Here is a 15,481-nt window from a genome sequence, read left to right as displayed (position 1 = left end):
TGAGCATTTTCTCATCCCTGAAACATTTTGCACATTTAACAACATCATGGCCTGTGTGTATGTATATTAAAAACTACTGTCATAAGTTTGAATGGTTAAATGTTTGCATCTTACTAGAATTTTTATGTTTGAAATCCCTGCCCCAGTAGCCTGTTTCCTGGAAGTCTTTAGCAATCACATTTGCTATTGGAGGAGCTTTGCTGGCTGGAATGAAGCACGTCAAGAAAGAAAAGGCAGAGAGTAAGTAGATATCATCTGCTCAGCCCTGTATAAAGTTCTTCCTGGCTATGGACTAGCACCTTTTTTGTTGTTTTTTAGCTTTTTGTTTTGAAACAACTTTAGATTTACCAAAAAAATTGCAAAGATAGCATAGGTTCTACATACCTTTCACCCAGCTTCCCCTAATATTAACATCTTATATAACCATGGCACATTTTTCATAACTAAGAAATTTTAAATGGCACACAACTATTAAATTACAGATTGTATTTGGATTTCACTTGTTTTTCTATCAATGTCTTTTATCTGTTCCAGGATCCAAGCTAGGATACCACTGCGTAACAATGTTAAAAGATATACTGTGGATAGATTTGACTGGGCAAGATGAAATCGAGGGCACGAAGATGACTAAGATGCAGTCCAGCCTTTTAGGTGCACACAGCAGGGAAACAGACACAGAAGTAAAGGATTTTACTAGATGCGATTCTGCCAGGCCAGAAGGAAGCTTACCATGTTCTGAGAGCAAAAGCAAGGCCCAGCCTTGAGATTTGAGAAGGCTTCCTAGAGATCAGGCAAGGAGCATAGTGCGGGTAGATATTGCATGCCCTCTGTGGATGAGGGGGAGGTGCAAAGAGCCTGGTCAGGAAATGCCAGGAACTGCTCTGGATTAGCATCTTGAAATATTTAGAAATTATTTATAAGAACTTTACATTTTAGTGAATAGCCTAGGACTTCTAAGATTTGGTTTAGAGGTTTTAGGTAAATCTTTAAAGTATTGCTTAAATCTTTCCGTTCTTTGGAGTCTCTTTTCATAACATTATATACAAAGGTTAATGACTAAATCTGGGAATTCATAGGCTTTAGGAACTTAGCAGTGTTAAGTTTTGTACTGACATACGTATATATATGAGACTCTTTGGCATAATAAGTAGTATTGGTAAGATTTTCATAGTCTAATAAGCAGTAAGTTCCTTTAGTTTCACAAAGAAACAAAAGCTAGGAAAGTTGTGGCGGGAAAATTCTAGAATATGGAAGCTTTTTTTGACTTTAGTTTGGAATTTCAAGTGCAATTCTAACAATTGTTTTATTTTAAAAATGTATTATGAAATAATCTGAAAAGTCTTCCTAAATAATTTGAGAATATTTATTTGCTGACATGTTGCCTCATTAGCTCCAAACACTTTTTGGTGTATTTCCTACAAACAAGGACCTACTCTAGCATAACCACAATACAACCATCAAAATTAGGAAATTGACGCTGATAATTTTGCTGCTGTTCAGTCTTCAGACAATCTTCAGGGTATTGTTTATTTGTTTGTTTTTTGAGACAGAGTTTCACTCCTGTTGCCCAGGCTGGATTACAGTTCAGTCTTCCAAGTTTTGCTACTTGATGTCTTTCAGAGCAAAAGGATCCGTTTCAGAACCACACCACCTTGTACCTAGTTGTTCACCTTAGCCTCCTTCATCTGTAACAATTTCCCAGGCTTTAACTGACTCCCATGACCTTGACAGCTTTGACAGTTACAGGAGAGTTATTTTGTAGAATGCCCCTTAGCTTGGATTTGTCTGATGTTTCCTCATTCAGGTCATTCGGGTTGTGTACCTTTGGCAGGAATATCACAGAAGTGATGCTGTATTCCCCTTGCATCTGGTCAGATACCACATAGTACCAGTTTACCATTACTGATAATGTCTCTCCTTGCATTTGGTCAGATACCACATAGTACCAGTTGTCCTATTACTGATAATGTCCAGTTGGATCACTTGATTAATGTGTGTCTAACAGGTTTTCTACTGAAAAGTTACTCATGTAATTAATGGTCTTTTGTGATTTGTATTGATATACGTATACTTACATATTCTGTTCCCCATCACACTATCAATGTATTCATTTATTTATATCTGTGGACTTGTTTGCTGTATATTCATTCAGTTTAAATCCATATTCTCTTTATTTTGATGCCCAAGTTGTCCCAGATTGATCAGCGGGAGCCCCCTTGGAGCAGGCTTCTGTGTCTTTGACACATCTCCAGTATTCTCTAAGTTCTGCTTTCCTTCTGCCACAACAAGAGGTTCCAGCCTCATTTTACACTTTCTTTGCCGCAACCCTGGTATCAGCCATTTCTCCAAAAAGCTGTTTCCTTTTAGTGAAGAATGATATTTAGAAGTCAGGTTCTGGGCTTATGGTTCTTGGAGCGTGTCTGCTCCCTAGTCCTCTCAGTGGACATGGTAAGAAAATAGATGTATTTATGTACATCTATATTTATATCTATATAGATAGAAGTCCACACTAGTACCTGCAGTGTATTTCCAGTACTACAGGGTTCAGCCTAGCTCTCTTTCTCTCCATAATTGACTCCGTTTCCTATTGTAACTCTCTTGTCTTTAATATATTCATTTATTTCATCAATTTCCTGTGTGTAACTAAGGTCTCATCACCACTATCACCTCCCCACGCAGCTGCCCTCCTTAGCACCCTCAGGATCAGACTCCCTATGCCAGGCCACCCACCGCACCCCACTTGTTCAGACATTCAGCTCTAGGCCACTGCGGCCCCTCCGTGCCCCCAGCATGGACACAGCTAATGGCTTAGGACTGAATTGTTCCTGAAAAAGAAGAAATATTTTTTCCTTTTTTACAACATACCATAGCACTTCATTTGATTTTGTTTTAATGTTTTGTGCTTATTTTTCTGAAAAGATTTTTTTAGCTTCTTGAAAACTGAAACTTTTTTCCACATTTGGTGCCCCCACCCTGAGTAGCATAGTACTGGCCATATGTCAGGTATTTGAGTACCTCTGGTTAAATTGACTTTTTTTTTGGTGTCTATGTTTGTGTCTCCTTAAGCGTTAGAGAAGGAACGGCAGCGACACATCGGCAAACCTTTACTTGGGGGACCATTTTCCCTCACAACTCATACTGGGGAGCGTAAAACTGACAAGGACTACTTGGGTCAGTGGTTATTGATTTATTTTGGCTTCACTCATTGCCCTGATGTCTGTCCAGAAGAACTAGAAAAGATGATTCAAGTCGTGGATGAAATAGGTAAGAAAGCCATCACTAACTATACAAAGTATATGTTTACTTAATGTTACCAGGTTTGTCACATCCTTGTATTATTGTTAGGTGGGGTTTTGCCGTTATGTGATTTGTAAGAACATAAAATCTCAGCATTTGGCTTGTTTGTTGCTTTGAATCTTGTGACCTTATTCTCCACTGAAAGAAGCTTGTTTTGATGTTAAATGTTAGATCACTTAAAAATGTCAGTGTGGTCTCCCTTAACTCTGCTTTTGTGTCCCTTCCTTTGCATCACTGATGCCGCCATTGCCTCTTCCCCACTGATTCTGACAATTAAATTAGGAAATCTTTGCAATGGTCGGCAGTCTGTGGCATTTTACTAGTACCAGTAAGAAGGAAGGGTGCCTTCTCCATACAGTGAATTATTTCAGGATATTCAGTTCTTATTAACAATTTACCTTCTTGCCCTTGAGATATGGTGGGATTGAAAAAAACTACAGATGCTGGAGTGGATTAAGAGATAAGATAGCCACATGACATTATCCAGGGGAAGAACATTTATGTGCTGGTGCAGGCATTTGATAGGATATGTAACCTTGTGTTATCCACCACAGATACTACTACTGTATATGGGTCTCCTCCTCCTAAAGGCCATCCCTTCTCCATCCCCTTCCCCGTCCTCCTCTTCACCTGAATGTTAAGATGTCCATCTGTTTCCAAAACACCTAGCTGTCCAGCACGTCCTATACTCTCCTGTTATTGCTGGTTTTCTTTGTCTTTTCCCTTAGGGTGTGAATACGGACTAATTGGAACTCTCTTTCAGATAGCATTACAACTCTGCCAGATCTAACTCCACTTTTCATCAGCATTGACCCAGAGAGGGACACAAAAGAAGCCATTGCAAATTACGTGAAAGGTATTTTTTTTAATAATACTTTACATTTATTTAGCCTTAAAGCTTTTGGAATATCAGTTCATTTGAACCTTACAGTGCCTTGTGAAATAGGACAAATGGTATTATCACCAATTTTATGGGTGAATAAAAAGGTGAAGCTAGGAATTGTTATTATGGATAGTTAGTGCGTAAGTAAGAAATGGGTTTCTCAGTTCCTGATGCGGTGCTCTTTCTATTTTGTCACAGAGAAAGGATTTGAACTTGGCCTTCATGTATCACCTAAGTTAATCGAGCCTTGAGTTGAGAGTAAGGACACACGGCTTCTAATTCAGCGCCGTAACTCATTCTCTCCTTTGTAAAATTAGAACAAACATTTATTCTGGAAGTATGTTCATTGGGAGATGAAAGATGAATAATTAAATATAAACATATTTTGAACTCAGCGCATGTTTTATAAATTTAAAACATTTACTGTAACAGGCCGGGCATGGTGGGCCTGTAATCCCAGCACTTTGGGAGACCAAGGTGGGTGGATCACCTGAGGTCAGGAGTTTGAGACCAGCCTGGCCAACATGGTGAAACCCCGTCTCTACTAAAAATACAAAAATTAGCCAGGCTTGGTGGTGCACACGTGTAATCCCAGCTATTCGGGAGGCTGAGGCAGGAGAATTCACGTGAACCCGGGAGGTGGAGGTGGCAGTGAGCTGACATCACGCCACTGAACTTCAGCCTGGGCAACAGAGCTAGACTCTGTCTTAAAAATAAATAAAACATTTACTATGACAAAATAACTGTTGTTTAATTGACACATAACCGTTGTACATATTTATAGGGTACAGAGTCCCTATCCTCCCCTACCCTTTCCAGCCTCTAGTATCCACAGTTCTTCTCTCTACTTCTGTGAGATCAACTTTTTTAGCTTCTATGTATGAATATGAATATGCAGTATTTATCTTTCTGTGCCTGACTTTTTTCATTTAACATAATAATAGTATCCTCCAGGCTCATCTCCATTGCCACAAATGACAGGATTTCATTCTTTCATATGGCTGGGTAGTATTCCATGACGTATGTATACTGCATTTTCTTTATCCATTCACCTGTTGATGAGTACTGTTGGATTTCATATCTTGGCTATTGTGATTAGTGCTGTGGTAAACATGGGAATGCAGACGTCTCTTCAATATACTGTTTTCATCTCCTTTGGATATATACCCAGTAGTGAGATTACTGGATTGTATTGCAGTTCTGTTTTTAGTTTTTTGAGGAACCTCCATACTGCTATCCACAATGGTTATACTAATTTACATTTCCATCAACAGTGTGTGTGAGGTATCTTTGTTCTGAATCATTGTCAGCATTTGTTATCTTTTTGTATTTTTGTTGATAGTCATTCAAATTGGGATGAGATACCTAATGGTGGTTTTGATTTGCATTTCCCTCGTGATTGGTGACGTTGAGCATTTTTTCATATACTTGTTGGCCATTTGTATGTCTTCTTTTGAGAAATGTCTATTTAGATCATTTGCCCTTTTTAAAAATGTTATTTGTCTTTTTGCTGTTGAGATGATTGAGTTCCTTGTACATTCTGGATATTACTCCCTAGTCAGATGAATAGTTTGCACATATTTTCTCCCATTCTCCAGGTTGTTTCGTCATTCTGTTTATTGTTTCCTTTGCTGTGCAGAAGCTTTTTATATTGATATAACCCCATTTGCCTATTTTTGCTTTTGTTGCCTGTGCTCTTGAAGCCTTATCTATAAAATTTTTTCACAGACTAATGTCCTGAAGTGTTTCCCCTGTGTTTTCTTCTACTAATTTTATAGTTGCAGATCTTCCATTTGTCTTTCCTACATTTATATTTGATTTTTGTATATGATAAAAATAGGGATCTAGTTTCATTCTACTACGTAGGGATATCCCGTTTTCCTAGCACCGTTTCTTGAAGAGACTGTCCTTTCCCCAGCTTATGTTTTTGGTGTCTTTGTCAGAAATCAGTTGGCTTAATTTCTCGGTGCTCTGTACTGTTCCATTGGTCTGTGTGTCTGTTTTTATGCCAGTACCATGCTGTTTTGGTTACTATGGCTTTGTACTATGTTTTGAAGTCAGGTAGTGTGATCCTACCCGCTTTGTTCTTTTTGCTTAAGATTGCCTTGGCTATTAGGGGTCTGTTGTGGTTTCATAGGAATTTTAGGATTGTTTTTTCTGCTTCTAAGGAAGGCATTACTTTCAATGGAGGAATTTCAATCAAACACCTCTGTTTGCTGGTTAAAAGCTGTTAGGCACTTTTAAAGACTACAGATATAGTAGAATTGAGAGTGGATGCTTAGGTTCTAATTCGGCTGTGAGAATGGGCAAGTTTAATTTCTCTAGACTCAAGTTTCTTCAGCATATGTGCTTAAAAATCAGGAATCTGAATTTTAATTATGTTAACATTGATTTAGTAACTGGTTAAAAGCACTAAAGAATAGTTTTATATTTATATTTATTATATGACACATTCAAATACATATCTTCTAAACTTTGAGGTTATTTAAAAATATGTTTTATGAAGGATCTGCTGTATGTATAATTACTTTTAACACATTTATTAAGGTATAATTGACATGCAATAAAGTATAGATATTTGAAGTATATAACTTGTTGACTTTTGTAACTGAAACCATCCCACAGTCAAGAAAATGAACATACCTGTTACCCTCAAAAGTTTTCCTTTGCGTTTGTTAATCCCTCCCTTTTTCCCTCCCCAATCTCCCGTCTGCAGAACTGCTTTCTGTTGATAAAGATTAGTCTGCACTTTCTGTGTATCATAGTTCATTCCTTTTTGTTGCTGACTAATAGTTCACCGATGGACATTTGAGTTTTTTGCATTTAATGGCTGTTACAAATAAAGCTGCTAAGAACATTTATGTACATGTTTTTGTGTCGACACATGCTTTCATTTCTTTTGAGTAAATAGGATAGGAATGGTTAGATCATATGGTAGGTGTATTTTAACTTTCTAAGACACTGAGAACCTGTTTTCCAAAATGATATATTTCTGCATTCCTGCCAACAGTATATGAGAGTCCCAGCTCCTCCACAGCATCACCACTCTTGGTGTGGACAGTCTTTTTAATTTTAGCCACTCTAGTGGGTGCTTAGTGATATCTCATTGTGGTTTTAGCATACATTTTCTTAATGACTGTTAATGTTAAGCTTCTTTTTATGCTCTTATTTGCCATCTGTATTACCTTTAGTGAAGTGTCTGTTCATATCTTTTGACCGCTTTTTATGAAGTTCTTTGTTTTCACATTATGTGTATATGTATTATTTATATTCTGGATTCAAGTTAGGTGTGTGATTTGCAAATATTTTCTGCCAGTCTGTGGCTTGTCATTTCAGTCTCTTAATAGTGCCTTTCAAACAGCAGTTTTCAGTTTTAATGAAGTCCAGATTTATCAGTTTGTCCTTTTAGTATAGTGCTTTTGGTTTGGTATGTAAGAAATCTTTGCCTAACCTAAGGTTACAAAGGTTTGTGTTTTCTTCTTGAAGTTTAGAGTTTTTACTACATATACTTAAGCATAGTTTATATCTACAGTTTATAGGTTTGTCAGAAATTTGGGCAATAGTATAGTCATTTCATGAAGCAATAAAAACCAGATATTTATGAACTCATTGAGTTATGCACAGTCTTCAATTTAAACATGTGTTATATCAGCAAAAATCACATATTACTAACCAAACCGTAATATCCCCAAATGAGTAGACATTTGAGTTGCTGTACCTAACCAAAACACCAAACTTTATGGTAATTTTCAGCAGAACGTAGCGATTGATGATGTAGTCATTACTAGTTGCATTTTGGGGAGATTTTTAAAACTTTAACTTGGTATTTAGAAAAAAATGCAGTTTCAGCAATTTAGTTTTTAAAAAAGTTTGAATGTGCAGCTAACGCAGGCTTCATTCACCTTTCTCTTTATTTACTCAGAGTGGAAAAAAAAAGCCTGTCTTTTCAGAATCTGAACAATTTCTCATTTAGAATGATGAGTTCATCCAAAGAACAAAAATTGGCTTCTGTACCTTTAGAAAAAGGAACTGCTGTTGAATGTTGGGCTGTCATTTCAGTAGTTTGATGAATCCAGTTGTTTTAAGTGACCTCTACCAGTTCACTTACATGAATTCCAAAAACTTAATAGCAGATACACGCTGTGAATGATTTGCCCTTGTTTCAGAACTTGGTTATGATTGCGTTTTGGGGATGACTAGTGTTAATTAATTGACCAGTTTTTTTTTTTACTAGAAGTAAAGAGTAGAACTTGATACCAGTGTTGAAATTATTTGCAGGAAAATAAGATACAGGTATTTTGACCTGGTATGAACTTAGTTGTGAAGCAAATTTTTTTCCCCATATGATGCCATGAAAAGTTATAGTATTTAATTTATGATAATATTTTTAAGCTTTAGTATATCTCAGAACTACATGTGACTACTTTTTAAAAATCAATTTAAGATGTGATATAAGTGATTAGAAAATATTCCCTCCAGGTCTTAACAAGATAGTCATAAAAGGATTTGACTTATATATTACAAAGGAGAATTTTCATTTGTTCTTTGTGAATTTCTTCTCCTTTTCCTTTGAATCATGAAGAAATGTTTGGAGACTCACAGGAAGAAAGTGGCAGTAGAGCTGCTTTACAACTGATACATTTTTTGAAGTAGAGATGGTTGTTTTACTGGCTTCTCATTTTTCACTGTCTCTCTCATGTTTTATTTAGAATTTTCTCCCAAACTGGTTGGCTTGACTGGCACGAGAGAAGAGGTCGATCAAGTGGCCAGAGCATACAGAGTGTATTACAGCCCTGGCCCCAAGGACGAAGATGAAGACTACATAGTGAGTAAATGTTCCAGTTTTAACCCATGGACCAGCTCCCAGATCCCAAATAGTCATAAGGCTTTCAATGACTGACTGGGCTTCTGAGAAGAGAGAATACCTAAGATTATGGCAAAGTCCTTAGGAATTTTTTTTTTTTTTTTTTTTTTTTTGAGATGGAGTCTCATTCTGTCGTCCAGGCTGGAGTACAGTGGCACAATCTTGGCTCACTGCAACCCCCGCCTCCCAGGTTCAAGCAATTCTTCTATCTCAGCCTCCCGAGTAGCTGGGATTACAGGTACGCGCCACCACACCTGGCTACTTTTTTATATTTTTTGGTAGAGACGGGGTTTCACCATTTTAGCCAGGCTGGTCTCGAACTCCTGACCTTACCTGCCTCAGCCTCCCAAAGTGCTGGGATTACAGGCGTGAGCCACCGAACCCAGCCTCCTTAGAAATTTTGAATATTTGAAAGGATAATAGAAACATGTTTTTTACTTTTTATTTATTTTCGAGATGGAATCTCACTCCGTCACGCAGGCTGGAGTGCAGTGGTGCGATCTCGGCTCACTGCGACCTCCGCCTCCCGGATTCAAGCAATTCTCCTCCCTCAGCTTCTCGCGTAGCTGGGATTACAGGCATGCGCTCCCATGCCCGGCTAATTTTTGTATTTTTAGTAGAGAAGGAGTTTTGCCATGTTGGCCAGGCGAGGCCAGGGGGTCTCGAATTCCTGACCTCAGGTGGTCTGCCCTGCCCATCTCAGCCTCCCAAAGTGCTGGGATTACAGGCCTGAGCCACTGTGCCCAGCCAGAAGCAGTTTTTTAAAAGATGATTGATTTATATTCACTGTTCTCATAATTCAATTGCCTGTTTTTCTCTTATAGTGGCATATAGGATTTTAGGGCAATTTAAAACCAGATACTTGGGTGCCATGTTGGAAATAAAGAGAAGCCATCATTTGGAACAACACTTATTTTAAAGAGATTGTATTGGTTCTCACTGGGTCCCCAGTAGAGGTATTAGAAATTGCTCTTTTGGAGAACCAGTTTTAGGCCATGGAGAACTGCATTTTTAGGTTGAATGAGAATTCTGAAAAGCAAAAGATAAAAGGTTTATTTGCCCATTGACTATATGCCTTGGACAGTTAGGTGTTAAATATGTGCTTTTTAATGATAAGGAACAGAAATTGTGTTGTACTTGTTTAGCTCTTATATTAACTATCTTCATATTCATCAGCACTGCCCTAGAAGCCTTAAGGTCATGCCCAAGTTACTGTGTTTCTTTTCTTGTCAGTGGTTTCACAGTGAAGCACCAAAAGGCATTAGCACCACCACTATCCACCAATTTTCTTCTCAATTTGGACATTTTTCTCCTATCACATGAAGAGTCGGCATTGTTTTTTAGCATTATTTCAGTTTTTTTCTTAGTTGTCATACTGTGTTTTTTCTATAATATTGTTTGGGCAGAGTAATCATAAGAGACTTTCTAGCTGTGAAGCTGTCTTTGTAGAAAGAAAGATGGCCAAGACCCTGAGTCACTGATCCAGCAGCTCCCCATGGCCCATCCCAAGACTTGAGATACAGAGGGGATAGGATGTCTCACTGCACTGCTTTGTCTCGACAGCCAACTGTGGTTTCTCTGTCCCTTTGAACCTGGAACACTTGTGCCCCTGGAGCCTACAGCCTAAATTAAAAGCTAGCTTCTGGCCCGTTTGCCTTAATTAAGCCTACACAGTAATCTTGTCTTCCAGATGGTGCTGCCTCGTAGCATTAGGGAAACTTGGATTCCTTGGAGTAAAAGATGAGAAAAATGAGCACTTTTCTTTAAGCCTTAATTGTAAGGAAAGTAGAGGGAGCCTCCTCTGTTTTCCTCTTGCCGCTGCTCTAGCAGAATGAGAGAAGAGCAGACAGCCACAGTGGCCAAAAGAGGAAACCATAGGAAAAGGACTTTCCAGACTTCTTTCTTTATCGAGAGTTGTATTAACTGGTTTTGAGTTTATCTGATGATGACAGCAGTAATAGATGAGCTCATCAGTCTGATTTCCAGCATTAAATGAGTTACATTAAATTGTTTAAATGTATACAGTCCTAAACTAGGTAACACTCCATAGTCTGATGCTTAGAACTCATAACTCAGAGTCAGAAAGTCAAATCAGAAAGCAGTTGTACAAATAAACCCAAACAGCCTGCAAAACTTAAATTGAAAACATTCAGTTATATTGACAAGAGATTTTGCTGAATCCAAAGTGCTGCTCACGGCAAGAAGGGGGTTTTGGTCAGACTGCTATCACATACCCAACTCTACTCAACTGCCCCTCTGCATTTTCTATTTAAAATAGTTGGAAACCTTTAATTGTGTAGCCTGCCTTGCCTGGTTAGTGTTGATTTGGCAAGAATGTATCATATTCGTGTCTGCCTGTAACAGCAGCGGGCAGCTAGGTGCCAGTGAGATCATGGAGCAAACACAAGCCTGGGCACTGAAATTTATACCCACAACACAGATAATCCAGAATATGGATATTAACGTTTTTAATTACAAATGAAAACGAAAATATGTAAGTCTTATGGAGACTTCTTGGACCTTGTAGAATGTGTCTTTGGCCCCATTTTGAGAAATACTGGCCTACTGCCATAAGAATTTGACTTTTGATGAGATTCGATGAGGAATTCATTGCTGTACATTTGCTAAATCATCCAATAGGGGGAGACACTCTCCAGCTTCTTAGGTTTTTCATTAGTATGACTTCAGTCCCTTGAGGTCACAGATTTTCATCCATAGGATGGTTTGGGAAACTTCTGTTAACATTTAAGGACCTGCAGGAAGTAAGGGGGTACCTTTAAGGTTAACATTGAGATGTAATGGAATGAAGTTTTCTTAATCCCAAACAACAGCAACAACAGGCAAGCTTCTGGCTTTTGAGCGGACTCTTCAGAGTGATCAAACTGGGTATACCAAATATTTGGGATTCCATAGAAAGCTGGATCTGCACATTACTGTATTTTATATATATAATACTATATTATTATATAGGTATTAGTTAGAAAATACTTTTGAAAAAAGAATACAAATAGCTTTCAAACCTAAATGTTCAGTTTCATAATAAAAGAAATGTGAATTGTATAATGAGGTAACATTTTTCTCTTGGCTCAGCAGTGGTCAGAAAATCTGAAAATATATTGTCGAAATTGGAAAAGCAGGAAATAAACTGTAGGAGTGAATTTGGAACAGCAGGCACACTCATGCATTGTTGATAGGAATTAAACTCATACACCCTCTTCAGAGGGCAGTTTAACAGTATTTCTCACATTTAAAGTGATACACTTTTTATGCAAGAGATTCTACTTTTTGGGCTTCATCCTACAAATATACCCTATGGCATTGTTTTTAAAGAGAAAAAACTGAAAATCCAGTAACCATTTTTTAACTACTGTGTATAATCTAATGTAGAACAATGTCCAATATATTGTTAAATGAGAAAGCAAGTACTGTATAATATATTGTTACTTGTGTATAAAAAAAAAAAAGTGGTAGTGGATATATACACGTGGTAGATGGAGAGAATTTCTTTGGAAGGATACAGAAGGAACTGGTGGCATTGGTTCCCTCTACGGGGAACTGAGGCACTCTGGGTGTGAAGAGGGGGAGGGACATTTTCATTGTATACATTTACTGGATATTCCTTTTCTATGTGCATATATTACCTTTTCAAAAAATAACTCACACTAAAACGTAACTTGCACACTAGAAAAACTGAGTTGCTGCTCTCCATTAGAATTGGAGCTAGAGGCAACATGGTGATAAAAGTTTGTGGACTTTGAAACTGGACAGATTGTAGGTTTTAAAGTTAGGCCTGGCACTTACCAATTATATAATTTACTCTCTCCAGCCTGTGATATCATTTGTAGAGGAGGAGAATACCTGTTTCATGGCTTAAGATGACATGTGAAAGAATTTGTCAGTTAATGCTAGTGTCCGTTTTCTATACAAGGAAGTACTAGAACTTGGAAGACCTCTATATTAGAAAAAATGTCAATGTGCTCTGTCACAACCCAAAGAAATATTGAGGAGTGACCTCTGACAAGTTCAACAGATACAGATAAAACAATATTTTTGTTGTGTACTACAAGGTAATTTATATTAAGAACACTCAGAAAATAAGTCCCACATACTGTAATTTGTTTTTTTTAACAGAGAATAGAGAAAAGGAAGAAATAGGGAGAAAGAGTGATGTAAGCTACAGAGTAAGGCTTGAAGAGAGAACTGGAGACTTAATTCTGATTTCTGTATCAAATGTATGGAGAAACATAGCCCCCCGTCTTGCTCCTGCAGTGAACTATCCCACAGCACTTGGAATCCAGTTGTTGGCGCTCTTTTGGTGTACATTCTTTCCTTATGTGGGTAGGCAAGTGCTCTTTCCATTTGCTATCTTAAGAATGTGTGTATAAAAAATAATACCCTCACAGACATATAATGCGTGCTGGGGTATGTTTGGGAGGTGTCTCCAGTTTGGTATTTGTAATCACATTCCTGTCTTTCTTTGTCTTGCCAAATAGCAATCAAGCCTGCAATAAATTCCAAGGACTCTAAGTGCCAAATCCCACTTAAACTGGATTTTATGGAAGTGTCTAACTAAAAAATCTGATGACTAATCTAAGTTAAAGTTAGAGCTGGGACCGTTTTAGGACTTTGCTGGGAAAATGGATGCTGAGTTTACGATGACTCTGTGGTTGAGGGGGCAGCATTTATGCTCCCGAGGATTTGCTTTCTGGGTGATTTTTAAGATGGCTCTGTGAGTTGGGGGGCGGGGCGGGGAGGGCAGCATTTATGGCTCCTGAGGATTTGCTTTCCAGGTGATGGATTGATTTCAGATAGGATTATTCAGTGGAGGAGACAAAAATTTCCTTGGGGAGAAAAATGTTTCTTTTCCTGTTTCTGTTTGAATTACTAATATTAAAACTAAATATTGTTCAAATTTTTATAGATTATTTAAACTAGTGATTAGTTTTCTGATTTCTTCTCATAAAGCATGGTAAGCAGAATTTTGGCAGTAGTGAATGACAACCAGTTCTTTCTAAAACATAAAGGAATAAACCCAAGAACTTACTAAAGAAAGCAGTTTTTCACCAACACTTAATTCCATGTGATGTCTCTTTGTAACATGTTTAGGGTCTGAGGAGATGCCTTACTCAAAAATGAAGGTATTTTTCAACAAGCATTGCTATTCCACAAACATTGACTGCTTTATGAAAGCCTGCAGCAGCTATTTCTTACAAGGTGAATTCTTTTCTCAGAGAGTGTGTGGGTAAATATGTTAACGATTAAACCAAAAGAATTTCAGGTTCTAGCTGATGTGACAAGCAATAACCAGTGCAGATGTTTAGGACACAAAAGATTTTAGACAATTTTTGTTAGGAATTTGCTATAATAGACTTAAGCCTATTCCATAAATAATAGATGCTGCAAAGGTTATTTAAGCATTAATGTAAAGTTCTCTTATCTTACAGCATACATTCAGTAAAATAAGCAGCTTATTTTGGTAATCTTTGTCACACTCGCCTCCCTTTTCTCTGCAGGTGGATCACACAATAATAATGTACTTGATTGGACCAGATGGTGAGTTTCTAGATTATTTTGGCCAGAACAAGAGGAAGGGAGAAATAGCTGCTTCAATTGCCGCACACATGAGGCCATACAGGAAAAAGAGCTAGCCAAAGCAGTGTTGCTGGATGCAGTATTCTCTTGCTAAGAAGAAGGAAACTTTGTCTCGCATAGGAGCCTATATAAATATAAACATATATACATGCACTCTACAGAATGGCCTTCATACCATGAGAACATTTCTGTTTTGGATGGGGATGTTACCCTTGCATTCAACCAAAATTGATTCTTGGAACTGTAAAGATTACAACCCAAAGTCTCCCAGGAAGCTGTGGGGAGACCAGAGGACCAAGTTAAAGTGAAGCCAGTGAAGAGCCCACCTGCGGAAGGACACAGCGGGGTGAGGCACAGCCAGTGCATTTCTGCCTGCGAACAGGCCCTCCCCGGCAGCTTTGCTGCCTCTCCATTGTCTTGGACCCTTGCTCAAATAGCTGTGGGACTGAATTTCACGGAAAAGAATATGATTTCCATAGTGCTCTTGCTTGCCTCTTCTTGAGTTCTTTGCTCTTCTGAGTTCATGGTGGCTAATAATAGTCAGATTAGGGTCTCTGCCATTCAGAGTTGATGCTTGAAAACTTGAGTTTTCCTTATTAATGAATATCACTATCAGATTTGACTAATGAAGAGGAAATCTATTGTTTGGGGAAAAAAAACATCAGTTTGATTTCTCTAGGGGTTCTTTTATGTGATTTTTAGCTAAGTGGTGTGCCAAGTTTTCAGTGACATACCAAATGGAAATAAGAGGATATTGATCACGAGTGTGATGCTGAGTACCTTTCTGCATATACTGGATTGTACTTTGTGTAAAATAAACATACTCAGTTTTGCTGTTCCAACAA

At 38.0% G+C, this 15,481-nt stretch overlaps 1 protein-coding gene across 3 annotated transcripts in view; it reads left to right on the top strand.

Annotated features, from left to right (window-relative positions):
• Window positions 1–15,481, top strand: part of LOC134759371 (protein SCO1 homolog, mitochondrial) — a 17,634-nt gene extending 2,153 nt beyond the window's left edge. Inside the window, exons 2-7 of one of the 3 annotated variants that reach the window (XM_063718020.1) lie at window positions 150–240; window positions 535–651; window positions 3,067–3,264; window positions 4,061–4,153; window positions 8,890–9,005; window positions 9,161–12,515. In XM_063718020.1, coding sequence (XP_063574090.1) covers window positions 150–240; window positions 535–651; window positions 3,067–3,264; window positions 4,061–4,153; window positions 8,890–9,005; window positions 9,161–9,439 — 894 coding nt within the window. In that variant the 3' untranslated portion in view covers window positions 9,440–12,515. Of the gene's footprint in view, window positions 1–149; window positions 241–534; window positions 652–3,066; window positions 3,265–4,060; window positions 4,154–8,889; window positions 9,006–9,160; window positions 12,516–14,557 lie in introns of those variants that run through there. The other 2 variants (XM_063718022.1, XM_063718021.1) reach the window with 2 other exon arrangements.

The sequence above is a fragment of the Pongo abelii genome, chromosome 19, assembly GCF_028885655.2.
Source record: "Pongo abelii isolate AG06213 chromosome 19, NHGRI_mPonAbe1-v2.0_pri, whole genome shotgun sequence".
NCBI classification, from domain to species: Eukaryota; Metazoa; Chordata; class Mammalia; order Primates; family Hominidae; genus Pongo; species Pongo abelii.
Note: the sequence above shows the minus strand (reverse complement) of the source record. Positions and strands in the feature narration are given on the sequence as shown.